This window comes from Mesoplodon densirostris, chromosome 4 (genome assembly GCF_025265405.1).
Source record: "Mesoplodon densirostris isolate mMesDen1 chromosome 4, mMesDen1 primary haplotype, whole genome shotgun sequence".
Taxonomy (NCBI): Eukaryota; Metazoa; Chordata; class Mammalia; order Artiodactyla; family Ziphiidae; genus Mesoplodon; species Mesoplodon densirostris.
This window is the reverse complement of record NC_082664.1, coordinates 152,426,815-152,452,172: the sequence shown is the minus strand read 5'-3', so window position 1 is coordinate 152,452,172 and position 25,358 is coordinate 152,426,815. Positions and strand designations below refer to the sequence as shown.

The 25,358-nt window shown below is 53.0% G+C and overlaps 1 protein-coding gene across 3 annotated transcripts in view; it reads right to left on the bottom strand.

Moving 5' to 3' along the window:
* Nucleotides 1–25,358, bottom strand: part of RASGRF1 (Ras protein specific guanine nucleotide releasing factor 1) — a 105,562-nt gene that overhangs the window by 5,631 nt on the left and 74,573 nt on the right. For 2 of the 3 annotated variants that reach the window (XM_060095378.1, XM_060095380.1), the window contains 9 exons: nucleotides 24,721–24,846; nucleotides 22,916–23,086; nucleotides 22,241–22,347; nucleotides 21,707–21,819; nucleotides 19,323–19,383; nucleotides 15,486–15,589; nucleotides 13,907–13,991; nucleotides 10,357–10,554; nucleotides 6,099–6,178 (listed from right to left, as the gene is read on the bottom strand). In XM_060095378.1, the coding sequence (XP_059951361.1) occupies nucleotides 6,099–6,178; nucleotides 10,357–10,554; nucleotides 13,907–13,991; nucleotides 15,486–15,589; nucleotides 19,323–19,383; nucleotides 21,707–21,819; nucleotides 22,241–22,347; nucleotides 22,916–23,086; nucleotides 24,721–24,846 (1,045 nt within the window). Of the gene's footprint in view, nucleotides 1–6,098; nucleotides 6,179–10,356; nucleotides 10,555–13,906; nucleotides 13,992–15,485; nucleotides 15,590–19,322; nucleotides 19,384–21,706; nucleotides 21,820–22,240; nucleotides 22,348–22,915; nucleotides 23,087–24,720; nucleotides 24,847–25,358 lie in introns of those variants that run through there. The other variant, XM_060095379.1, reaches the window with a different exon arrangement.

Below are 25,358 nucleotides of genomic sequence, written 5' to 3'. Positions count from 1 at the left end.
TGTCCCGTTCTTTCCCCAAGACTTCTCTGCCTTTACTTCTTCCCCATTGGGATCTCTGCCCACCCAAGTACTGGGCTGCCAGCGCAGGAAACCCTTGCCCTCTGAGATCACCATCCTGGATTTGGCTTCTGGGCGGGGGCGTTGGGTGAGACGGCTCCCATGATCGGTGGCTCCTGGGGGATGGCTTTCGTGGGGATGGTACTCAGCAGTATGGGCCGGACCTCTCGGATCTGTGGCTCTGAAGCAGGGGTTCCTGTTACTGTTCCTGCACAACTTGTCCTGGTGCCTCTGGGTGGGGTGCTAGGTTAAGGGGGTGACTCTGTGATGGGTCCAGTGGTCACTCTACTCTGGCAGAGCTCCAGATAGTTCGCCCAGGGGACTCATCACACAGTGCTCCACAGCCTCCTCTCAGCTCAGCACACAGGTACAGGGACTCGCCTTTCTAGCCCATCTCACCTTTGTCTCCTTGTGGCAGTCCTGCCACTCCAGAGGAAGGGGAGGCAGGGAGGATGGTAGAGCAAGAACAGAAACCTGGCCTGTCCCTTGCCTGCTTGCTGTGTGACCCTAGGCCAGTTCTTTCCCTCTCTGGTCCTCAGGTTCCCCTCATACCAGAGAACTGATGTTAGCTAAGACAATTTTAGGTTATTTGAGAGTTGATTTTAGGTGATGCCCAGACACTGTTTATACAAATTGATTCATATGATAAGAAACATTAAATTTTCACTCCCCCCCCCACCACTGCTCAAGGAGAGAGCTCATTTGGTGACAGCATAGCTTTGTCACTTTCTAACACGTGCCGTTTTCCTCTTTTTTTCTTTTTGAACAAATAGTAACAGGTCTCACTCAGGAAACACTAGGATCTGGCCAGAATTTAATAATATTATTTTGATTTCACTGTATTTATTTTTTATGGTAACCTGTGTATTTATGGCAAGTACACTGGTTTCCCATTTGCTGTCATGATATAGAGTTTTCCTTCTTATTTAAATGTATTTCTGGGAAATAGTGAGTTAATTTAAAGGAGACCATTAAGTAAATGCAAATATAGCTGACACATGGGTACAGCAAAGTCCTGAAGGAGGTGGATGCTTGGAGTTTGGGAAACAGTGAGCAGGAGAAATGTTTTTTGAACTGTCGGTCTTGACCCTTTCATGGGTGTTAAAAACAATTTGGTGAGTGTTGACCAGATTTTTTTTTTTAATTAAAAAAAAGAGGGCTTCCCTGGTGGCGCAGTGGTTGAGAATCTGCCTGCCAATGCAGGGGACACGGGTTCGAGCCCTGGTATGGGAAGGTCCCACATGCCGCGGAGCAGCTAGGCCCGTGAGCCACAACTACTGAGCCTGCGCGTCTGGAGCCTGTGCCCCGCAACAAGAGAGGCCGCGATAATGAAAGGCCCGCGCACCGCGATGAAGAGTGGCCCCCGCTTGCCGCAACTAGAGAAAGCCCTCGCACGAAACGAAGACCCAACACAGCCCTAAATAAATAAATAAATAAATAAATAATCCTTTCCTCTACCAAAAAAAAAATATATATATATACATATATTTAAAATAAAATAAAATAAAATAAAATAAAAAAAAGAGAGAGAATAGAGGATATCTGGGTTCATTGCATGGACTAAAATTGCTTTGTGAAATTTTTGTTCCTGTTATGCATATATGCATTTGTATATAGGGTCACACTGTCAAATGTAATTTTTTTTTTTTTTTTTACTGTGAGTTGTGAAAAAGAAAAAAAAGCAAGAATCATACTGGTCACTGGCAGACCTCTCTGGGTCCTTCTGGCCATTATACTCCATGATTGCTACATGCCTGGCTTTTCATTTCCTTTCCGTCAAACTCCAAGTCTGGAGCACAGGCTGGTGGATCTGACGGAGAAAGAGTTCAAAGGTCTGAGCAGCCGCTCTAGAGCTGGACGGCTGAGGCAGTGTGCTGGCCGGCAGGTTCTGGGGGGCACCGCACTCCCCCTGCCCTTGATGGGAACCAGGTAGCCTGCAGAGCTCGAAGGACCTCTTATCTCAGATAGAGGCAGAAGGGGAGGCCGGGTGCTGCTCGCTGCCTGTGAATGACTGAAGGATGCAGGGTGTTTCTGGATGCCTCACAGGGGCTCTGACCACCCAGACCAGTGAAAAAAGTCTGGGAGTCCTCTGGTCACTGAGGTGTGGCTCTCCCTGAGGTGTTTACTGGGGTTTCTGATCCAGTTGTGGAAAGGTGATGGACGGGCAATTTAGTCACTGCAAGTGGCACTGCCAGCCCCAGCACCAAACTCTGTTCCTGTTTACTACCTTCACGGTGAGGGGTCCAGGGAACACCACCCTTAACTCAGTCATGTACACACACACGCACACCCAACCAACCAAAATCCAGAGCCACGTAGGTAAATATATGGGGCTGTCGGAGTGGCCAGTGTAGGGAGCTGTGGGGACAGGTGTGGGGTACGCAGGGCTGGTGGAGGGCCCCCAAAGGGCACCACCGCGTGGAGACAGACCATGCTGAGCATCTGAGCGAGGAGGGGAGCACGGTAGGGGCTTCATGTAGGCAAAACACCCAACCTATGGCTAGCTCTGAACTTCCGTGTGGGCATCTGGCCCCTGTCAGGAGGCATCCAGCCTTGCCCTGGATCAGGGCGGGGCCAACAAGGCTGAAATTGTGTGTGTGTGTGGGGGGGGCGCTTCCTCTTTCGGCAGAGCCCTGCCATGCCTGTGTCTGATGTTTCAGGGAGCAGAAAGAAAAGTGCCCCGTCCCCCATGCTAAAAGCTGCCCCTGGCGTTCCAGGCAGGCCTAGACGTGGTGACACCTGGCATCTGGATCTTGTCTGTGGTTGTTTGGGGCCCCCGCACTTGATGTTTCTACCAAGAAATTCCTGCTGATGTCAAGGGGGATGAAAGAAATTAACTGGTACCGGTGACTGAAAGCGAGATGCAGCTGCCCCAGGGGCGCTCCACCCGGCACGGATCAGCCCTCTCCTTCACCCTGTCCCAGCCCTGGGATGGGCTGCTTTCTCTTACAGGTCTCAGTTCTGGCATGGGGTGCAGGGAAATCAGGTACTCAGGTTATGGAAAAAAAAATTTTTTTTTGGCAATGTGTTGGCTGTGTGGGTGGGCCTCGGGGTCCAGTCTTGCTTTCTGCCTCCTGGATACTCCCTGCTCTGTTGTCTCATTAGCAAGAGACTGGGCTTTGCTCTGTGGCCACAGACAGAAAATAAAGATGGAAACGGGTATTTGGCCTTGTCAGAGCCGCTGAGACTCTGGAACTCCGGGACTCTGGATCCATCATATCCACGTAGGTAGATGGATGTTCCCCTCGTTTGGAGGTGGCTGCGGGGTGACCTGCGGGTCCGCTAGCAGACTCGCCCCTCTAGAGCTGTTCCCATCCTCCACTGACGGGAACAGAGGGGAAGGGCTTTCACGGCAGCAGCTGGCAGTGAGAGCCCGGCCCCTGCGTTCCTGCCGTGGGCATCCTATTCAAGCTAAAGACAAAGATGCAGATGAGCCCGTCGGAGGAGACGGACGGGCAAAACCGGAACTGGCCCCCAAAGAGCTGGTGACCACATTTTACTGCCGGATGCAGTTAGTCCTCAGCCAAATGCTGTTGGCGGGAGCTGCGGGAAGGTTCTGGTCCCTGGGCGACTGAGAGGAGGGGACAGTCTCATAGGTTGGACCAGGGTGTGGTTTGGGGGATGAGAAGGAGAGACAACGTCCATCTGGGGGCGCCCGGGCAGGGGACTGAAGCATTGTAGGTGGGCCAGGGGATATTTAAGAGAGTGGCCGGGGACGGGAGGGAGGATTTGGGGGTAAAGGGAAAAGGTCACGTGCTAGCCCGGCTGCTGGCACAAGGCTGAATGATATAATGACAGGCGAAAAAGGATGCCCAGGACCTCAGAATGGGTCTGAGGACCTACGCGGTGGGGTCCGTCACGGGCTCCTTGTCTGGGTGGGTCACCAGTTGTGCCCACCACCTCACTCCACTCCCTCCGGCCCGTCCCCTGCCTGGTGAGACGACCCCCACCCCTGACACAACACCGCTCTAAGTATAAACCTTAGTGTCTCCGAAGAAACAGTACAGAAACGTTTACCCGAATCTATCCTTCCCCTGCCTGCCTTGGCCTGTATCTCCATAAGGCAGGAACCCGGTTTGCATAAAGGTCTTAGCGCCCAGATGCCCGAAGGCCACCTCCGCCCCCGGTGTGGCTGGGAGCAGAGGCATCTGGGAGAGACACTTACATAGGCCCACGGGTAACCTGAAAGAGGGAAGACAGTCAAGATGGGGACTCGGACAGAATGGGGGACCACGGACGCGGTGGAGGCAGCGGCGGCGGTGGGCGAGGAAGCCATGTGAAGGAGGCTGATGGAGCAGCACCCTGCGGGCGGACGGACAGGTTGGTGAATGCACGGGGGGGGCAGCTCCCCGCAAGCACAGTCCACGGGGGCTCCGCGGAGCCCAGGCGGAGGAGAGACGGCCGGACAGCACAGATGGGTGGAACATCTGTCTGAGGACACAAATAAAGTGGAGATGGTCAAGGCAATGGCACACGGAGCCAGCACAAGGGACAGACCAGGTACGGCAGGAAGAAAACGAGAAAGGCAGACGAGGCTGGCAGGGCGGGTGTGTGGTGTGTCGGAGCCAGCGGCGGGGCTGGAGGTGCTGGGTGGTCGCGGACTTCAGTGGCCTTGTACTGGCAGTGATCACGTGATCCCTCGCGGAAGGGAAGAAAGGCATTCCTGGGCTCTCTAAGGAGCCGGGACCCTAGGGGTCTCCCAGGGTCTCTCCAAAGTCCAGCAGGTAGCAAGCCAGGCAGGGAGAGAGAGGGTGAGGGCCAGCCCAACGGGGCACACGTTCAAGTGCCTGAGGGGAGCACAGTGGCAGAGACTAGTGGAGAAAGCCCAAGTGCCCGTCTAACCAGAGTGAGCAAACCCACATTTCACGTGCGTATGTGGCCACAGCATGTACCAACAGGCCGAGTCACCGCTGCCCTGGGAGAGCTGGCCTGGACCCTCATGGGAGGTAACCTCGGGCAAACAATAGAGCACTGGCCTGGGAGGCCAGCCTGGGCTGAGGCCCGGCTCTATCACCACGGCCCCAAATCCTTGGGCCAGCCACTAGTTCCTCAGTGTCCTTGTCTGGAGAAACATCATGGGAGAATCTGTCTCACAACAGTGGCTCTCAACGGGGGCGATTTTGCCTCCCTGAGGCTATCTGGCCATGTCTGGAGACCTTCTCGGTTGTCATAACTCGGGGGGCGGGGCGGACACTGGCGTTTCATGGGTAGAGGCCAGGGATGCTGAGAAACATCATTCACATCGTTCTATGCACAGGACAGTCCCCACGACAAAAACTGTCCTGGTCTAGGGACCTCCCTGGTGGTCCAGTGGTTAAGACTCTGCACTTCCACTGCAGGGGGCGCAGGCTTGATCCCTGGTTGGGGAACTAAGATCCCACATGCCGTGTGGTGTGGCCAAAAAAAAAAAATCCTTGTCTAAAGGACAAGAGGGCCAAGGTTGAGAAGGCCCACCTCACAGGCGGTGTTAATGGAGCTGCACACACCATGGCCAGGCAGGGCACAAACTTTGCAAACTGTAAGGTGTAAATTACTGGTAAAACCATATTTCTTTGATTCCAAGATGCCATTGTGTGTAAAATGCACTCTTGTCTTGATGACTAATTATCTAGTACAAAAAGCAAACACAATCATACAAAATAAATACACTGACTGTGAGATGTATCCTGATGTCAGAAATGGTAAAATGTAAAATAAAATGTGCATTTTGGAATCAAGGAATCCGGCACCACTATTATCATCATCACAGCTACTGCACGTCTCAAGACTATTCCTGTGCCTCTTGTGGGAAATGCCCTGACACCTTGGAATTTCTCTGGTAGATGATTTCTCTGGTAGATGAATTTCTCTGGTAGATGATGGATTTCTCTGGTAGAAGCTGACCTGCCCTGGGGGTCTGGGATGTGTAGGGGTCGGTCTTGTGGGTAGACAGATGGACAGACAGACAGACCTCCTGCTCCAGCCAGGGGTGGCACGTGAATGCCTCTGCAGTGTGGTTCTACAATTTAAAAAATAATGGTGACAAAATGACACACACTTACTTTTTCAGAGCTTCTCTCAGATTCTTAAATCTGCCCTCTGACGACACAAGCTTTTGGAGCTTATCAATCAAAGCTTTTGTCTAGAAGGAATTAGAAGTATTTACTAGCACATAGCACACATCAAGGCCCGCGACTCTGGCCCAAACTCCAGGGCTTCGCTTTGCCTCCTCGAGATAGGGCACGGGGATTTGGGGACTTCCTGGGTCTGGGGACTTGACCCTGAACTCCTGAGGAGGCAGACATGGATCTTTGTTTTGCTTGCCCGTGTTCATACATCTTTCAGAAACATGGGAGTAGGGTCAGGAGGGTCCAAGTGTCACGGTCCTGAGACCTGGGTGGTTGGGAAGGACTTGGCGGGGGTAGCTCCAAGGACCTGGACCCGGTACAGGGCATGGCTGATGTTTCATCATCATGATCTTTCTCATGACTGTACCCAAAGGATGTGACCATTTTCTCATACCTTCACTTTGATATATCAGGAGCACCACCCGAATTTAAGAATCAAGAAAAAAAGATGGCAGATGAACTGATCATCAAAGGAGAAAAGACTTTGATGGAGAAGAGGAAATCCTGCAGCAAAGGTCCCCATCTGCCAAATGACCAGGCCAGGCCCTACCCACGTATCAGGCCGGAGCAACTTGGGTGGCTGGAGTTTGTCTTAAGGGACCAGGTGTGTGCCACAGAGCGTGTCCTGGGTGGAGCCTGGCTTCGTCTCCTGCATGACCTGGGGAAACCCCTTCACCTCTGGGGTCCTCAGCGCCCTCATTCATAAAACGGGGAGATGACTAGTGACCACCTTTCCAGCTCTAATCCTCAGAATCCAGAATGTGGTTGAGAAACCGGGCCGGAGACCAGCCGTGCATCTTATTACCAGAGGGGCTAGTCAGCCTGGAGGGGACACTGGCCACAGAGGCCAAGTACACCCCTGATCTTTGGGTCTAATTTTTATCTGAGAAAACTGCCTGAAGAAAACAACAAGCTAAACCTTCCTTCTGATGGAAGAAGAGGTCAGTGTGTACTCTTCAAGGAGAAAGGATGGCAGAGAACACCAATCTGCTCGGTCCCTCCTATCAATCTGAAGTCTTGTCGCCTGGTTTGGACTGACCCTGTTCAGAGCAAAACTTTATTCTGGATCTGGTGAAAGAGCCATAGGCCAGGATGGAACAAGCCCCACCAAGCCAAGGGCAGATGATTCTGCTTTCACCTGAGATGACCCTTCTCAGACGCCCAGGCCAACCTCCACCCCAGGCTCTCAACTGCCCTCCTGCACTTAATCTCTTTCCAGAGCTGTGCTCCTGCATCCTCTTCTTTCCCCTCCCCCTGCAGAGACATGAGATGCTGCAGCTTGAGGCCAGATGTGGGGTCTGAGTGTCCAGAGCCCTCAGTGGACTCTGTCACCCACCCTCAGCATGCCCGTGGGCAAGTTACCACTCCACTCACTTTGCTAGGTTTTGACTTTCGTATCTGGAAAATGGGAGGGTAGGTCCAGGTGTTCCTTAAGGGCAATACTCGTTCAGACAGTCCAGAATTGTGGGTGACGTAAAAGCTACACAGCCACATAGCTCCAGGTGAAGCATCACCACGCTTAGAGACCATGAAAATGTACAAAGGATATTCTGGTGGGTGGGGTTTTTGCATACACTTGGGGCTAATTTGTGGCTCTGAGCTGGGCACACTTTGATTTCTTCTGCACCTGTGTGCTTACTTGAGGTGTGTGTCTGCTCCTCTTCGGGGTGTTGCTCTCTGTCCAGGAAGGAGATTTGTATCCTGGGAAGCCACTGGATTTTCCCAGCTGCTGCTTAGAAAGTGTGTTCTGACTTGAAGCAGCTCAAGCATCTTCTGGTCATGCCAGGAGCTTCCATCCTTTGAGGCTCACTGGGATAGCAGGGCCCCTGGGGCCTTGGGCATCTCTGCTGGAGTCTGGACACCAGTGAGCCAAAATATTGGGGCACTGGGAATATGTCTCTGAAACCAGAGACCAAGCAAGGAGCCTGCCTTGGAAATAGTGTCAGGAAGAAAGATGATTATATATGGCCCCTTAAATCCCATCCTTTCCTGTTCACCAAACAAGACTTCTGGATGGCCAAGGCGGCTCCTTCCAAAGCAGCCAAAAAGTACAGTTAGTCAAAGAGAGGCTTATGTCTCTACTGAAATCCAGCCATTCCAGGGAGAGGAAACACATATAACTGCATTAGTCATCTGCATCATCCTATGGAGGTGCATCATCTGATCCTTTCCCGAGGGAAAGTTTTTATTTTCAAAGAGGATCGGAAGAGAGGTTGGAAGAAGAAAGGGGAGGCACTGGACATCCCAAACTAATTCTGACTCCCTGACGCTTGCCAAGGCTAGACTGGACTTGGACACAGGCTTTTCTGCTTTGGGCCGGCACATTGAAGGGAATGATAAAAAAAAAACAAACTAGCTGCTGAGGCTACATTTCAGGTTGGTCTAAGAAATGTGGCCATCTTGGCCTATGGGATACCTTCAGAGGGACAGCGAACTGTTCCTGGTTGGTGTTGACCAGGCCACGGCCATGGCTACCCAGAAGCTCTTGGAGCCGAGCACTATGCACACGGACAACTATAGCACAAACTGAAGGGCTGGGAGAAGCCAGTGTGGTCCAGTCTGCCACAGAGGGTGCAGGCCTAGATGTGTTTTCAGAGGCATCTTTGATTTTTGGACCAGGCTGGCTGACCCTAGGTCTTGAATGACATCCTGGAAGGCAGGCCAGATCACACACCTTGACCTCTAACTGCCCTCCATTTGCACTCTCCTAAGAGAATGGAAGACTTTAGGATGGTCAAGGCAGTTCCCTCCCAACTCTATGACAAGGGTGATGCTGGGGAATGAAGCCAAGAAATTCCCGCACCCCCAGAAATGGCATAGGACAATGGAGCCTGGTCTGTGGGCTTCTAGAAAAGATGATGTCATTCTGATGGAATAGGGCAGGAGAAGAAAGATGCTGACCTGAAATGGGTCCCTCAGACTCTGCCCGTAGCCATGTCTTAACCTCAACAGGCCGATCAGCCTAGATGACTTAGAGGTTCTGTGGCAGCCTTGCTCGACCCCTGACTTCAGGAGTTCATGACACCGTGTGCCACGTGTGGCCAGATGTGCCTGCTCACCTGAGCTCCCGCACTTCCAGCCTCTGTTCTTTCTAGAAGCCCGCTCACAAGAGAGACATCTTCTGGTTTTCGTCCTGACCCTGGCATCTCTATGTGCTAAGCAAGAGGCCCAGCCTCATTGGATGGAAGGGGTACTTTGCAGTCCTGCTGTAATCTGGAGCTGCAGTGATTGGCTGGCAGCGGAAGGGCAGCAGAGACATCCCAGGGCTGTCCTGAGATTGGCTGCTTATCTAAGTAGGAGGGATTTATGGACCTGCTGCCTGCCTGGGGAGTAGAATCATGCCCTGCCATTGGCACGAGGAGAGTAGTGAGGGGCAGGGGAGAAACAGAACTATGAGGGGGGTAAATCCAGAACGGTCCAGATGGGACAGACCCCTTGGAGACCCTGGGCCCCACACAGCCCACCTGGCTGTAGGACAAGAGACACTATAACCAAGTTACTGGTGCCTTTGGAGGCTTACCCTGTCCCTTGGTGGTCACTGTCCAGCTTTCTGCCAACATGCAGGCTGGGGCTGGGACATCCAGTGCACCCAGAAAGTAGGTGGCCTAAGTGTCCCGTTGTGCTCTCCTTTCAGGAGAGCTGCCTCCTCATGACCCCAGGGCAAGGAACTTTATTCCTGAGGAAGATTCCACCTTATGGTTTTTCAGAATCAGGTTCTGAGTGAATAAAGATCAAGCCCATATTTAAGATCACATACTATCTAATGGGTAACAGGGACAAGTTAACTCTCTGGGGGCCAGAAGGGCTGGTGAAATCAACATCCGAGGAAAGGACTTGCAGGATCATCTGGCCACCATCTCGGTAACATGCAGATCTGGACTGAGATCCCCAAGAAGTCACCACTCTTTTGTCCCAACTCAAGGAAAAGAGTGTTGGAACCAATAATCACTGTCCTATATCCCACTTTGGCGTATTGATTATTCAAGTGGGAATTAAAGTCCCACAAGGTCCTAGTCCCACATCCGTTGGCCTGACATCTGGTCCCAGGTGAAATAGGAGAAGAGGTTCTCTGTTTTACCTTGGAGTACTGGCCCTCACCCTGTCCTTCATCCACCTATGGATGGTGGCCCTCTGGTCTCTCCACCCCAGCCCCAGCCCAGACCATCAGGCCAAGCTGGCTTCCTGCCCGCACCTGCTTAGAGACTTTGAGCCACGTCTTTTTCAGCCGGAAGATTGCGCTCCGGTTCATGGATGAGGTGATCTCCAGAACAGCATTGTAGTTGTGTAAGCAGCGGCATATGTCAGCCACGGCCACCCACTTCTCGATGGCGCTCACCCTCGCACTGATGTCCTCATTGCGGATGATTTCTGAAGCAATCAAGTTACTGATCTTTAAGCCCATGCAATAAGATAAGAAAAAAGTAAAAGGAGTAAGTATTGTAAACATGATAAATTACAATTATTTGCAGATTAAATGATTGTCTGTTTGAAAATTCCTGGAAGAATGAATTGGAAAACTGCCAGAACAACCAACAGAGCTCATTAGGGTAGCTGGTTAAAGACTCAATATACAAAAATATATTTTTTAATATATTAGTAATACCAATTAGAAAATACAATGAAAAAATATACCATCTTCAAAATACCAGTGGGAATCTGTAAATTACCTGGGACCTGTAATGAGAACTATGTAGGATGCTACATGAAAAATAAATAAAAATACCTTTTATTACCAAAGGTAATAAAAGAATTGATTCATGAAGAAAAAGATTAGATTCCAAAATGGAAATGTAAATATGTCTTTTTTCAAAACGAATATACAAGTTTAATGCAATCCAATAAAACATGCAGTGGGAGTTATCTTGAAAACTTGACAAAGTAATTCTGAAGTTTATCCGGAAGAACAGAGAGTTAAGAAGAGCCAAGCTCTGAGGGAAACTCCCACCATACAGCTAAAGCTTGGATAAGACACACACGTGGGGGCATCCCTGGTCTCACATGCCCAAGGACTACTCTACCCCTGCACAGCAAACAATCACATACACACAAACAAACTAAATGTAGGCTGGACCTGGAGCAGCCAGCGGGTAGGAAGCTGGGGCCAAAACATCAGGGAGCTACAACCACAAGGAACTGCGGCAGCAGGAAATACTGGACCTCCCTGTACATTTCTCTGCAATTTCTTTGCAATTTCCTATGAATCAATAATTATTTAAAAATAAAAAGTACAAAAAACACAATTTGTTATTTAAAAAAAAGAAGGTGATTAAAGGACAGTTACCGATGAATATAAATTGTAGGGCTTTCCCACCCAGAAATATTCTTCTTTGGAAAAATTTCTAAAGGATGTATATAAAGAAGAATGAATTATAAAACTATTTAAGAAGGGAAAACTACTGAAGAGAATCATGGAGGAATGGTAGTACAAAATAGCACACATATTATAAGCCTTAATTAAATTGAAGTAGTATTTTTTTTTCCATAAAGAAAACACTGAATTCAAAACAGTTTTACATATGTTATATAACTTTTTTAAAGGAATAGAGTAGTCAAATCTTCCAGAGAAGAGAGAAAAAAGGAATACCTGCCAATTTATTCTATGAAGCCAGTACAATCTTGATACCAAAACCAAATACAGAAAATATAAGAAGGAAAAATTACACATTCATTTATTTAATATAACATGAATATTTTAGATTTGTCCATGGAACACAAGGATGGTTGAATATTAGAGAAAACTCTGTAACTGTCATTCATCACATCAACAGATTTAAAGAAGAAAAACCATACGACCATCTCAATAGATGCAGAAAAAATTTTGATAAAATGCAGTATCCATTTATAGTAAAAACCATTATTAGCAAACAAGGAATAAGAAAAAGAATTTCTTGGGCTTCCCTGGTGGCGCAGTGGTTAAGAGTCTGCCTGCTGATGCAGGGGACACAGGTTCGTGCCCCGGTCCGGGAAGATCCCACATGTCACGGAGCAGCTAGGCCCATGAGCCATGGCCGCTGAGCCTGCGTGTCTGGAGGCTGTGCTCCGCAACGGGAGAGGCCACAGCAGTGAGAGGCCCGCGTACCACAAAAAAAAAAAAAAGAAAAGAAAAAGAATTTCTTTAACTTGATAAAGAAACAAACATTATCGTAAGCAGGGAAATATTAGAAGCATTCTCTTTAAAACCAAGAACAAGATTCACTATCACCATTTCTGTTGAACACTGTCATAAAGGGCCAGGTCTGGAGGCACCCAGGGTGCAAGTGCATGCACCCGAGGGTGAACAGTCCCTTAAATTTTGCCCCCTGAGCACCTCGTTCAACTTACCCTAGTTCTAGCCCTGATACTGGAGATCCTAGCCAGTACCAATCAATAAGATAAAGAATTAAAGACAACAGGACTGGGAAACAGCAAAGACAAAACAAAACCAAACCCTGTGTCAGGGAGAGATTAAGAAACAGAGTTTCAGGCCATGAATATCACCTTCAAAGAGGTACACATGCTGTGTACCTGAAAACAAAGAAAGGTGGATTTTAATAGAGATGGCCAAATGCCAGGTAGCGATGAGGGTAGCCCTCTGGAGATGGATTGTGTGGGTTCAAAGCAGGCTCTCCTGATGATGACTGGGGGTGAAATTTAACTTCCTTGAGCCTCGGTTTCTTCATCCATAACAGAGAAGTAGACAAAAATGAGAATAACAGGATTAAATGAGATGATGCTTACGAAACCCTTGGCATAGTGCTTGGCACATGGTCAGCATTCAATAAATGCTCACTTCATAGTCTCACCTTTTACTTATGTTGAGTCCTGGCCACACACTGGGGGAGGGGGTGGGAGAGGGAGGGACTTTCTTTTTTGGCCGTGCCGTGTGGCATGTAGGATCTTAGCTCCCCGACTGGGGATGGAACCCACACCCCATGCATTGGAAGCGTGGAGTCTTAACCACTGGACTGCCAGGGAAGTCCCTGGAGAGGGACTCTTTTTGCTGCCTGGTGCTGTGGTTGGACTTTTGGGTCAGGCGTTGTCGGACTCAGGCCTTGTGTGTGTTTCCTGGGGCCTCGCCCACATCCATTGCTTCCTCTCTCCTGCTATACATCCTGCTCTCCATTCTGCGTCTGTGTTCCCTGTCGAGCTCCTCCCCTGAGCTGCAATACCTGGGTCTTCCTTGTTTCCTCCAGGCTGCCGAGGACCTTCCCAGGATGAGGGTCCGCCCCTGGCCGCCCTTGACATGATGCGGCCTTGACCAGGCGGTCAGGACAAGTGGACTCGCGTGCCTCCACTTCTGGCTGTCAAAAGCTCTTGTGTTGATGGTTAAATTCATCAAAAGAGGAATGAAGATGCTGAGTGCAAATGCCCTCAAGGCTGTCACAAGGCTGGGGGTGGAGGGGTCCCTGCGGTTGCAGGGGTTGGAGCTTGGGTAAATGCGGGGAAGTTGCTGGGAGAGATTTCTTCCTTCTGGCTGGGGCTATACAGCAGAGGAAGGCCACGAGCTACCAGACACTGGTCAGGAGACCTCAGGCATCTGCCCTTCAGAGTCTCGGTTTCTTTGTATCTAAAGTGTGATAACAGCCCCCATCTTTTAGGATGGGCGTGAGCTTTAAATGAAATGATCATGCCCATGAATCACAGAGCTGGAGAGGACCCAGGTGGTCTGGTTCTAGCCAGGTGTACAGCCCGTTCAGAGGGTCTCACCGAAGAGAAACCTGCAGAGAAAGGCACTGTACCTGCTCCCCTACCCCCATACTCACATCATTGAAATGCTTAGTGGTTTTCATGATATAAGGGGTCCTTTCATTCTTTTCCAGTTTCATCCATCCCTGTCCGAAGAACTCCCTGTAGGAAGTAAGGGAGAAATCCCGGGTGGATGAGGTTAGGTTTGCCTTGCTGATTTCTTTGCTTTGAGTTCTCTGCTTTTTGAAGTTGTCATTTCTGGGGAGTAACTTTCTGCAGAGCCCTCGAGAGGAAGGGACCCTGGGGTCAGGTCTAGCTCTGCCTCATACCAGCTGTGTGGCTTCGTGTAAGCCCTTGATATCTCAGGGCCTCAGTTTCCTCATCTGCGAAATGGGAATAGTGACAATACTTTTCTTACAGGGTTATCGTGAGGCTGAAATGAGATATGGTGCGATGGGCACATCAGATTTTGTTTTGGATCTTGTTTCTGAATAGGAGAGCTCCCGTTTTAAAGTCACCTTGCAGAAGCTGGTCTGTAGAACAGGGCAGACAGGCCACAAAAAAGGGCCAGATGGAAGTATAAAGGAGCTTGCAAGCCAAGCCAGCAGCGTGTTCTGGTGATGGTGACCTCATGGGACCACAGACCATCCAGGCCTCCAGGAGAAGCTCCTTATTTGATAGTGACTGTGAGAGTGACCTGGACAGAGTTCCATGGGCAGGAGGGAGCAATAACTACTGTCAGAAATAACTGCGGTCTCTACATGCAGGAGATGCGGCAGGTTTCTAAAATGTCGACACTCTCTGTCTAGGTGAGGTAGTGCCCCAGTCAGTGGGGGCCTCTGTGTGTGCCACGTGGGGCTACCTTTCTGGAAAGCAGAGATCAAAAGTCCTACAATGATTCATCAGAAGCGGTGATTCCAATTTCAGGAAACTATTCTAGGACAATTGTCAGAAATTCAGAGACATATTTAGTTACAAGGAGGTTTACCCCAGCTTTAAATATAAAAGTGAAACCTGGAAACAAGCCCACGGCTTAGTGCACTGCTGGGGAATACTGTGCACTTATTAAAAACGGTGTCTTTACAGATACCATTTTGATGTATCGTTAGGCGAATAAAGGGTGGTACAAAATTATGTAGGTGGTATAGTTACAACGAACAGCTGGGGGTGATTGACCACAGACCAGAGCAGGTAACAACCAGGCCTTGGGGCTGCTTCAAAGTCCAGAGAGTCCCCCCAGAGTCTGCTCCTGCACATGCATACACACCAACACACACTCATGCGTGTGTGCACATTTGCTCACATGTACATGTGTGCACATATGTGAGCACATACTCCTTTTCTAGACCTCCAGGAAAGGAGCGCCGAATTAGAGATGCTTCTGGAAAAGTGTGTGTGTGTGTGTGTGTGTGTGTGTGCGTGCACACGCACGCAGGCACATGCATGTAGCCGGTAGGTAAGGATGGAACTTGGGGACAGGAAAGGGGATAGGGATCCTCTCTCATCCCTGCCGGCACATGCATTTTTGTTTCAAGCTGTGGAGAATCAATCCATGCAGCTCTGGAAATCTACTGCGCATGCTTCAGGGATGGGGATTCAGCCAAAGACGGTGCCCGAGGAGGAAGGGCGGGGTGTCTGGCACCTGCACCCACTCACTCATAAGGGATCTTCTTGAAGACCAGGTGGTCCAACAGGGTCAGCTGCTCCGCGATCTCCAGGGCTGAGTGGTTTTCAAAGGGCTCGGCCTTCATGCCTTCAGCCTGAGAGGAGCAAGGTCCCAGTTAGGCCCATGAGGGACACCTTCTGGCTTTTTGGCCACTTCTTGGAGGGCATCTCCACCTTGATTCTGGTGAGTGGGTGGGTGGGGCATGACTGGTGAGGCCCCCCGCTGGCAGACCTGCCGAGGGGAGATGAGGATGGGACGGAGGGGGCTGGGAGTCACTGTCTGTCGTGCCGTGTGTGTGTGTGTGTGTGTGTGTGTGTGTGTGTGTGTGTGTATGCGTGCACGTGCAGGCCTGTGCTGTGCTTCAGGGTCACTCGTTTGGTCATCACTTGCCCCCAGAGCATGGACAAGACAACAGAGGCATCCAGAGATTAATGACTAGCCCAAGGCAATCAGCCAGAAACAGGCCGACTAAGGCCGGAACCCAGGCCATCTGACTCCAGGCTGTGATCTGTCTCTCCCTTCAGGTCCTGTCTGGGTCCACAACTGGCTCCATAAAATTTATTTATTTATTTATTTTTGGCTGTGCTGCGTGGTGTGCAGCTTGTAGGATTTGTGGGATCTTAGTTCCCCAACTGGGATTGAACCCGGGCCCTTGGCAGTGAGAGCGTGTAGCCCTAACCACTGGACCTCCAGGGAATTCCCCATAAAATTTCCTTTTAAACTTCATTAGCAGAGAAACACTCACCGGTGTGATTACCTCCTGGGACAGTGCCCCCATCCTGTGCCCAGAAGACAACTGTCTGCCTTAGTCCTGGGTACCATGCCCCTGCCCCCAGGGCCACCATGGACACCAGCTTTAAAGGTGACCACTACCTGAGCCCCCCGATCAGGGGAAATCCTCAGGAAGCACTGGCGAGGGGGCCAGTGTCCCCACGGCAGGGATTAGACAAGAGGAGGCCCAGGGCACAAAGGCCTCTGGAAAGTCTGCTGGATCTGGGAGAGGCTGGAGGGAGCTAGAGAAAATAGGGGGAGGGGACAACTGTGCAGTCCTGGGAAGAGAGTCAGGACCAAGGACGCCCCTGTTCTCCCCCTTGGGGCCAACTGGGCTGTGTGGGAGGAGAGGGGCCAGCTACCCTGCCCAGAGGGCCCGGCCAGCCAGCTGAACCCCTGGAAGTTGCACTGATCACAAGGAAAGTGGGGTGACCCCCAATCAAGGGAACAAGTCCCCCCTCCTGGACGGAGTCTTTCTCTCCCACTTCTTGGCAAACAGTCATCCAGAACTGCCCTGCCAGGTCCTCGCGAGATACCAGAGACAGAAAAACCAGAAAACACGTCCCTGGCTTCAGGAGCTCCAGTCACAGGACCAGAGCAGGGACAGAGCGTGGGAAAGCCGAGGAAAGGGCTCCTACTCCAGCCCCTGCGTGGTGTGTGTGTGGTGTGTGTGTGTGTGTGTGGTGTGTGTGGTGTGTGTGTGTGGTGTGCGTGTGTGTGGTGTGCGTGTGTGTGGTGTGCGTGTGTGGTGTGTGTGTGGTGTGTGGTATGTGTGGTGTGTGTGTGTGTAGTGTGTGTGGTATGTGCGTGTGTGTGTGGTGTGTGTGTGTGGTGCGTGTGTGATGCGTGTGTGGTGTGTGCGTGTGTGTGGTGTGTGTGTCTGTGTGGTGTGTGTGTGTGGTGAGGGTCCCTGCATCCCCCCTGACACAGTTGCCCCGGGCCAGGAATGCTCTGTGCAGAAGCCCAGATGCAGGAGCCCGGATGTGAGGGACACGATGCCAACAGGGGATGACAAGTTCTCAGGAAGGCAGCAGAGACGTGGGGACGAGAGTAGCAGGTGCCACCTGGGACACCGTGTTACAGGGTCAGGAGCCTCATGGGGAGGAGCCCCCAGCCTCTGAAGCAGGGGCGACAGGCGGGGAGCTCAGCCCACTCCTGAAGGCCCAGGATGGCTGAACTGCCAGGACCAAGGGCTGGGCTGGGCCTGGGGAGTGGCCTGTGAGCCAGGGTGGGGTGGCCCAGTGGCCGGGGGCACTGAGTGCTGCGGAGAGGCCCAGCAGGAGGAGTGCCAGGCAAGGAGGAGGGGCGGCTCCCCCTGCTTCCTCCTGGCGTGTCCCGGTGACGGCTGAGCCTGGCAGCAGAGGCTTGGAAAGCCGTCACAGCAGGAAGCCCTTCTGCCCTCTGGTGAGGCCGTGGGGCCTCCTCCACACTGGACGTGCCCCTTGCAGGCCCTCTGGCCTCTGGTAACCAGGTCAGGGCTGGGGGCAGTTCGGCGGGCAGTGCTTTGTTCTGGAAGAGCCTCAGCTCTTCATGAAGGAACAAGAGGCCCTCAGGCTCTTGAGGGGTAAACATTCCAGTCGGGCCCCTACTGGGAAACAAGAGCAGAGTGTAGCTGCTCCCCTGAGCTTCCCTGCGGCGGGGGGGGCACATGTGGCTTCCTGGGGTGCCAGCCCCTGCCTGCAGTGCTGCTCTAGGGGGCCAGGTGCAGGCAGGGTGCCAGTGTTCCATAGATGGCCTCACCCATCCCCCGAGCAGGGAGAACCAGCTCCAGGAGTCAGGAGAGGGGACAAGAGGGGAGCAGCGGGCTCAGAACCCAGAGGCCTAAGTCCTCACACTGGCTACTTGGGACAGAATGGACGTCACTCGGCCAGTTTGAGAAGCGAGCCAGCAGGGGCCGAGGGGCCCGCACGGTCTCCGCCTCCGGGGAGGTCAGAGTTGGCCTTGAGCTTCCTTGGCTGCAGTGGTGGATGGCAGGGGCCTGGGGCTCTGGGGTGGCTCATGGTGGCACGTCATCAACCTGGAAATAAAAGTGGGCCCAGCCAGGCCCTGGAAGCACACAGATCATCGTCCCCTTCCACCGCATGGAACGCTACCGTGAGCTCTGCCTGGGGTCCCCTCATTTCTAGGCAGGTGGCCAACTGCATCCTGTCCCCTCCAGGTGAGGCAGTGTGGCGTGTGCAGTGAGTTCTGAGTGCGAACACCAGCTCCGTCACTTAGCGTAACCTGGCTGGGTCGCTCCCCCTACCCCTGTCTCAGCTGCCTCCTCTGGAAGGTGGGGATAATGATATAAACTTGCAGCACTATTGATAAGCGTCTTTAAGACTCTAGCACAGCTCCAGCGCATAGGGGCAGCTCATCTGCTGAAGGCCTGACTTCTTACCCTCCTCCTTCCAGGGACAATGTGACCAGAGACAGTTGAGGGGTCAGGGGAGGGATGGGAGACAGAGGATGAAGAAAATGGAGGTGGTGGTGTTAGGGGTTGAATTCCACACCACCCCAAAAGAGATAAGCTGAAGTCCTAAACCCTGGTACCTGTGACTGACCTTATTTGGAAATAAGGTCTTTATAGATGTGCTCAGGTAAGATGAGGTCACTAGGAGTGGGCCTAATCCAGTATGACTGGTGTCTTTATAAGACGGGGAAGTTTGGACACAGGGACAGACATACACAGAGGGAAGAGGACGCAGGGACACCCAGGGAGAAGATGGCCATGTGATGATGGAGACAGAGATGGGAGATTCACTGCCACAAGCCAAGCAACGCCCAGGGCTACCAGACACCAGAAGAGGCCCAGAAGGATCCTCCCCTAGAACCTTTGGATGGAGCATGGCCCCAGCGACACCTTACTGTCAGACTTCTGGCCTCCAGAACTATGAGAGAATAAAATTCTGTTATTTTAAGTCACCAGTCTGGGGTGTTTTGTTAGGGCAGCTCTAGGAAACCAATACAGGGGGTGACTGAGCTCCATCAAGGGGTCGTTGGGTGGGGATCCTGGGAGCCAGGAGGCCAGGGAAGGACAGACTTGGCCAGCGAGCAAGAGGGCAGGCCTGGCTCACCATCTGTGTGAGCTCCTCCAGCGTGATCTGGCTGTCCCCTGGGTCGTCCTGGGTCAGAGTCCTATGGGACGAGAAAGCACAATGAGCCCCATGCGCTCAGTCCCCCCTGCCTTTGGGGCAGCACCCCACCCCCTGCCCCAGCACGCAAGGCCCCAAGGTCTCAGTGCCCCCCCCATCTCTCTGTCTGTGCTCTGCCATTTCGTGCACCAGGAGCCCCCTTTCCCCTTTCTTGGCACTGACTTCTTGATGGGCTGTCTTCAGGATTCAGCTCCCTGACCCTCCTGGCTGGGCAAGGTCCCCACCTAGGGCTCCCTCAGCCCCCGGGCTTCCTGTGGTCTCAGCCTCAGGCTCCTCATATTGGAACGGCTGTGTATGTGCCTGTCCCACCCTGCTAGACCCGCCGGGAGCCCCTGAGGGCAGAGTGGTGTCCGATTTGTCCCTGTAGCTCTGGTACCCGGCACAGGGCTGGGCACGTGGTCCGTGCTCCTGCGTGCCTGTGGGATGATGGGGGGAAGGAGGGGAAGGAGCTTCAGGACTGGAGGATCAGAGAGGCCAGGAGGGGCTGGGAAGCCGTCCAAACGGGAGCGACGGAGGATGGCGGGAGGCAGCTGTGTGGGTGGGTAGGACACCGTTGATGGGCAGCTGAGTACAGTCGAGGGGTCCCAAGCAGTGGTGGGGAATGAGGGTGGACCCTCGGAGTCAGGCCAAAGTGCTGCACCCTCGTTCCGACAGCGATCGTGAATCCCAGGGATGGGCCTGAGAGCCAAGCTCGGGCTGGGGGGACGCTCAGGAGGCTGCGGGGCCTGGCTGAGTCACTGGTGCTCTCCCTCCGAGGAAGCAGTGGCTCAGAGGAATCTCACCTGCAGACCCGCAGCTGGGGCTTGGTGGGTCCACCGTCCACACCAGGGCTGCCCAACAGCACAGCCGGCTCATTCCCCTGCACCCCGGCAGCAACCCAACAAGCTCCCTGACCGAGGGTGACTTTGGCCGATAGGCTCAAGGTCCTGGCACAGCACTGCAAGCCTCCCGGGGACCAGGAAGAGGAGCCTGGGGGAGCTGGTGGCTGACTCTGTGCATGTGCGTGTGTGCGTGTGTGCGTGTGTACGTGTGCATGTGTGTGTGTGCGTATGCATACGTGTGCATGTGTGTGTGCATGTGTGTCTAGGGGGCAGGTGCTGAAGGCAGGGAGGTGTGGAAGAGATTCTAGGACGCTGAGTCTGCAGGAACGATGGGGCCCCTAGCACAGGCCTTGGGAAAGCAAAGTGGATGGTCTGGCTGGAGGAAGACTGCAGACTGGGTTGTCGGCAGGAAAGTGGCTGCAAGTCTGGGTCAGAGACCATGACCGCAGGACAGAGAGGGGCGGCCAGAGCCAGGCAAGAGGTGAGGAGGTGAGGCCTGACCCCGAGCCCGTGCACCTGGGCAGGTCCGGAGGGCAGCCTGAGTCAGCAGGATGGGACCGGTGGGTGGACTGGGGCCTGCGCCCGACACCCCTGAAAGACCTGCAGAGGCATCAGCATGATCTCACCACAGCCTCACCACAGCCCTGGAAGTGGGTGTTGTTCGCCCATTTTACAGAGGAGAAAAACGAGGTTCAGAGAAGGGGCTTGCCCAAGGTCACACAGCGAGTCACTGTCTGAGCCAGCAGGGCTTGGACGTGGGGCCACCTGACTTCTGACCTCCGTCAGGAGAGGCAGTCTGGGGCAGGAGGAAAAAGGACAGGTTTGGGGACAATATAACTCAATTCAACAGACATTCCCTGAGCACCTAGAAACAGGGGCTTGCCAGTGCTGTTCAACAGAACCCTCCTCAACGATGGGAATGTTCTTTATGCTGCCCAGTATGGAGGCACCAGCCACCTGTGGCTCGTGTGACCAAGGAGCTGAATTTTATTAATTAAGTTTTTTTAATGATATTCTTTTTTTTTTTTTTTGTCTGGGTAGCATGTGGGATCTTCCCCGACCAGGGATGGAACCCAAGCCCCCTGCAGTGAAAGCTCGGAGTCCTAACCACTGGACCTCCAGAAAGTCCCAGAACTGAATGTTAAATTTTATTTAATTTTAATTAATTGAGATTTCACACCTATATGTCGCTAGTGGCTACCACGCAGGACGGCATGGGCTAGATAGGTGTTCGCAGTGGGTGTGGATGGAGAAGCAGACACCCTTCTTGCCTCAAGGGGCTCAAGGCCTGACGGGGGCAGGCAGAGGGGAGAACAACACATGGATAGCCCACTCCAGAGCCTGGCTGCCCCGAGATCCTCCCAGCACACCTGCCTGAGGCAGTCCTTCGGCCTGGGACTGTCCCTCCTCGCCTCCCTGCCTCTGGCCAGCCGTCCGGAGGCCGAGGGCAGGGCCCCATCCCAGCAGGCCGACCTCAGCCCTTACCTGATGATGTTGGCAGCAGCCTTCCGCTCCTGGGTCAGGAGCTCTGGGTCGTGCATGACCTCCTCCAGGAAGCTGATCACCTTGCATTTGAGCTCGTCATTGGTCTCAAAGTCCTGTGGGGAAGAAGGGAGGGCGGCTGTGGCTACTGTTCCAGCTGCCCTGGGGTGGTCCCGGCCCGGCCAGAGGAGGAGGCTGAGGGTTCGACTCCTGCCCACGGCAGGCTGCCCGCCTCATTCCCCTCTTCCCTAGCTGCCTGGCCGGGCATCAGTGGAGCCTCCAGACCCAGAAGTAGAAGGCACTGGGCAAAATCAAGGACCATCCCTTGATCTTGACCGCTACACCCCTGGGCCAGGCTCTGGGAGGTATCCCTGCTGTAGACAGAGGTGGAGAGCAGAGGCCCCTTGTCCCCTGGAATGTCCTAGGTCCCCTTGTAGGGGATCTGTGCAGGCCCTCCCGAGAATATCAGGGTGGCTGGCTCCTGGGGTCAGTGGCCTCGGGTTCCCAGCAGCCCGTCCCGGGGTTAGTCCCACCCACCTGAGAGTGCTTGGAGACCCAGTGGCGGAGCACATTCAGGACACGATTGGTGGCCGCTCTGCGGATCACAAACTCCTTGTCTCCGTTCCTCTGGTCGGGGGGAAAGCCTGGCGGCACACGTGGCAGAGACAAGAGTGGGGACGCGAGGATAAGCAACAGCACGGGCCTCTAGTCCAGACTCAGGCCCCAGATCCGGGGAAGGCGGGCTGCCCCGCCTGGCTGCTGGCGGGTGGGCCATGGGCAGGGGATGAGAAAATATGTGACAACCATCCCAGGTTCTGACCAGTGAGACTGGATGTCACGACTTCTCTGTGGACACAGTCCATACACACCCGCCTCTCTCCCGGACCTCGGCACCTTTCAGGGGCTGCTGGAGGCGTCTGGCCGCCTCTCCAGACAGGGCCACACTGGATCAGAGCCCTCCGGGACCCCTTCTCTGCAGGACCAATGTCGTAGCAGTGGGAGGTGGTGGGGATGGCCGAGCTGCCCGTGGGCAGTGGGCTTGACTCCGAGCAGAGGTTTGGAGTAGCAGAGGGGGTGGGTGGGGAGGAAGCCGCCTCCAGGCAGGAGGCTCGGCGCACAACAAGCCCTGGGGCAGCAGGCGCTCCACATTCGAAGGGGGACAAGCCCCTGGGGCCCTGGCTGTCATCACCAGCCGTGAGCGATCCCCCGTACCTGCGCTAGCCAAGGACATCCTCCGGTACTTCTCCTTGTTTGGGGTGCCCTCGTTGGCGCCTGCAGTTGCTATGGCAAAGGCGGAGGCTGCTGACAGGGCGCTGCGGTTACTGTCCAGCTCGCGACAGGAGGTCATGACAACTCCATTATTATAAGAGAAGAGTGGGAACTCTGTGGAGACGGAACCGCTCGTCAGTTCTTCCTGGTCCAGCCCTCGGCTCAGGAAACCAGGGGTCCTGAGGCTAGAAGGGGCCCAGGACGGGCTGGCTGTGCTCACTGCACCCACGGCTTGTCAGGCGGTGGCCTGCGGGGTCTGTTCCCCTGCTGGGGTCCCCGGGAAGGGACACGCTCATGCCATGTCATGTCACCCTAGGGCTGCCTCAGAGTAGGGAAAGCCCCTGCCCCCCTCTGCTTCTGCTGCTGAGATGAGAAGCTCCCACCAACCCTTCGCCCCTTCCAGAGGGCTGAAGCTCCAAACCCTTTACCTCTTAGGCACAGCTGGGCACAGTCCTGCTTGAGGACAGCATCATGAGTTTTCTTTCCCTTTCAGTCTATTTGGAATGAACACATAACCTGTCCAGTGTCTGACATGGATAACTCATACTGACGGTCTCCCTGGCACGGTGGGGTGGAAAGAGCACGGCACTCCTAGTCCTCACCCCCCTGTACCAGCTGTGTGGCCTTGGGTAAATTACCTAACCTCTCTGAGTCAAAATAATTCTCTGGATAATAGGGATATGAACACCTGCTTCAAAAGGTGGATGTAAAGATGAAAGGAGTTAACACAGATGAAAGTACTTAGGATTGTGTGAAAAGCTGTATCTTATGGAAAAACCCAAATGAATTTTTTGGCCGACCCAATATATATGCCATGGAATATCAATGCAATTAATAATAATCATTATTTTTTTTAGCAGTAATCGTAGCAGAATCTCACTCCAGGAACCTTAAGCTTCAGCTTGTAAATCTCTGGAGAGCAATCCATCCTTAGGAGAAAGTAACAGCACTTATGCCGTGAGGCGCAAATGACTGACTTTAAAACTCAAAGCTGATTTCTGGAATTAGGCTGTCTGTGAGATCTGCTTCCGTGTACCTGAGAGGCTGTGGTAGGCCTGCAGTGTGTCTGGGCAGTTTCTCTCTGCAGGTGGGTGACCCTGTGACTTACTGGGTCTCCTCAGAGGGCCTGGGGAGTTGGGGAGTTCGGGGTTCAGGCTGCACCTTGTATGTGGGACCAGGGGCTTCCATAAGCTTATGCCTCACCTTTGGGTACCCCTGTATGTGGGGAAGTGCTCTATGGGAACCAGAGACCCAGTGGTTCCCTGAGAACCCTGCAGGGTCATGAGTCTGAGACTTGGGTGGGCATCACCACAACCTCTTGGAGACTTTTCCCTTAGATGAAAAAACAGGAATGCCCTGGCCCTGCTGCAAGATGTCGGATATTATTAAAGAGCCTGGCCCAGAGCCTGACATGTAGCAGCAGCTCAGGAAACACCTTCTGAACCTGGATCTTTCCATGAATGAAGCCAAATGCTGGGCCTTCCTGCCCATCTGCGTTGGGTGGGTTAGGTAGTCTTGTCTGAGGTCAGGGGAGTGATTCTGCTGAGTTGAAGAGCAGGATTTTCCAGCCGGTGTTGCAGCCCCCGGGGTTGTGAAGTGCAGCTGAGTTCCTGCACTTAGGAGTCACTCATAAACCAGAAGGTGTGACCCCCACTGGCTTTTCCTCAGCCTGACCTGCCACCTTCTCCCCGCCTGGATGGCACATGTCCTCTGGAATTGACCTGTGGTTTCGGGTTGGTGGATTGTACCTGAGGAATTTTTGCTTTTCACCGATTTTGGTGTTGTTGGCGATTTGGTTGGTGATGTCTCAGTGTCACCTTCGTCACTCTGGTTTTGATCGTTATCTGACTCTTCCCTCATGGAGACTTCTGAGCCTGGGAGAAAAGAAGGAAACAATTTGATGTTTCTCAAATCATCAGTGACTTTTAAATGTGGGTCTAGAATTTAATGAAGCAAACGGAATAGGTTTGGGATATACCTGTTGAGGACAGTTTAACAGCTTCATTTGCCACGGGGCCCCATCAGACCTTTTACTCGCTGATGGGCCTGTCAATCTCCAAGGTGGCTTTTGCTCTGCCAGGGCTCCTCAAACCTTAATGGTCACACCTGGGGATCTTGTTAGAATACAGATTCTGGTTCAGAGGTCTGGGGTGGGGCCCAAGAGAGGTGATGCCCACGAGGCTGGTCCACGGACCATACTTTGAGTAGCAAGGTACTACCCCACTCCCCACTTTTTTGGGGTGTGTGTGAAGCATCTTAGTTAGGGTGACCGTCTAGGATATAAAATCCTGCTTTATACCTCTTGTCCCATGCACCCGGTCACTATCAAAAGTGTCCTGGTTTGGGCAGTCCCCCTAAATCTTGGGAGACTCATGGTTTACACACT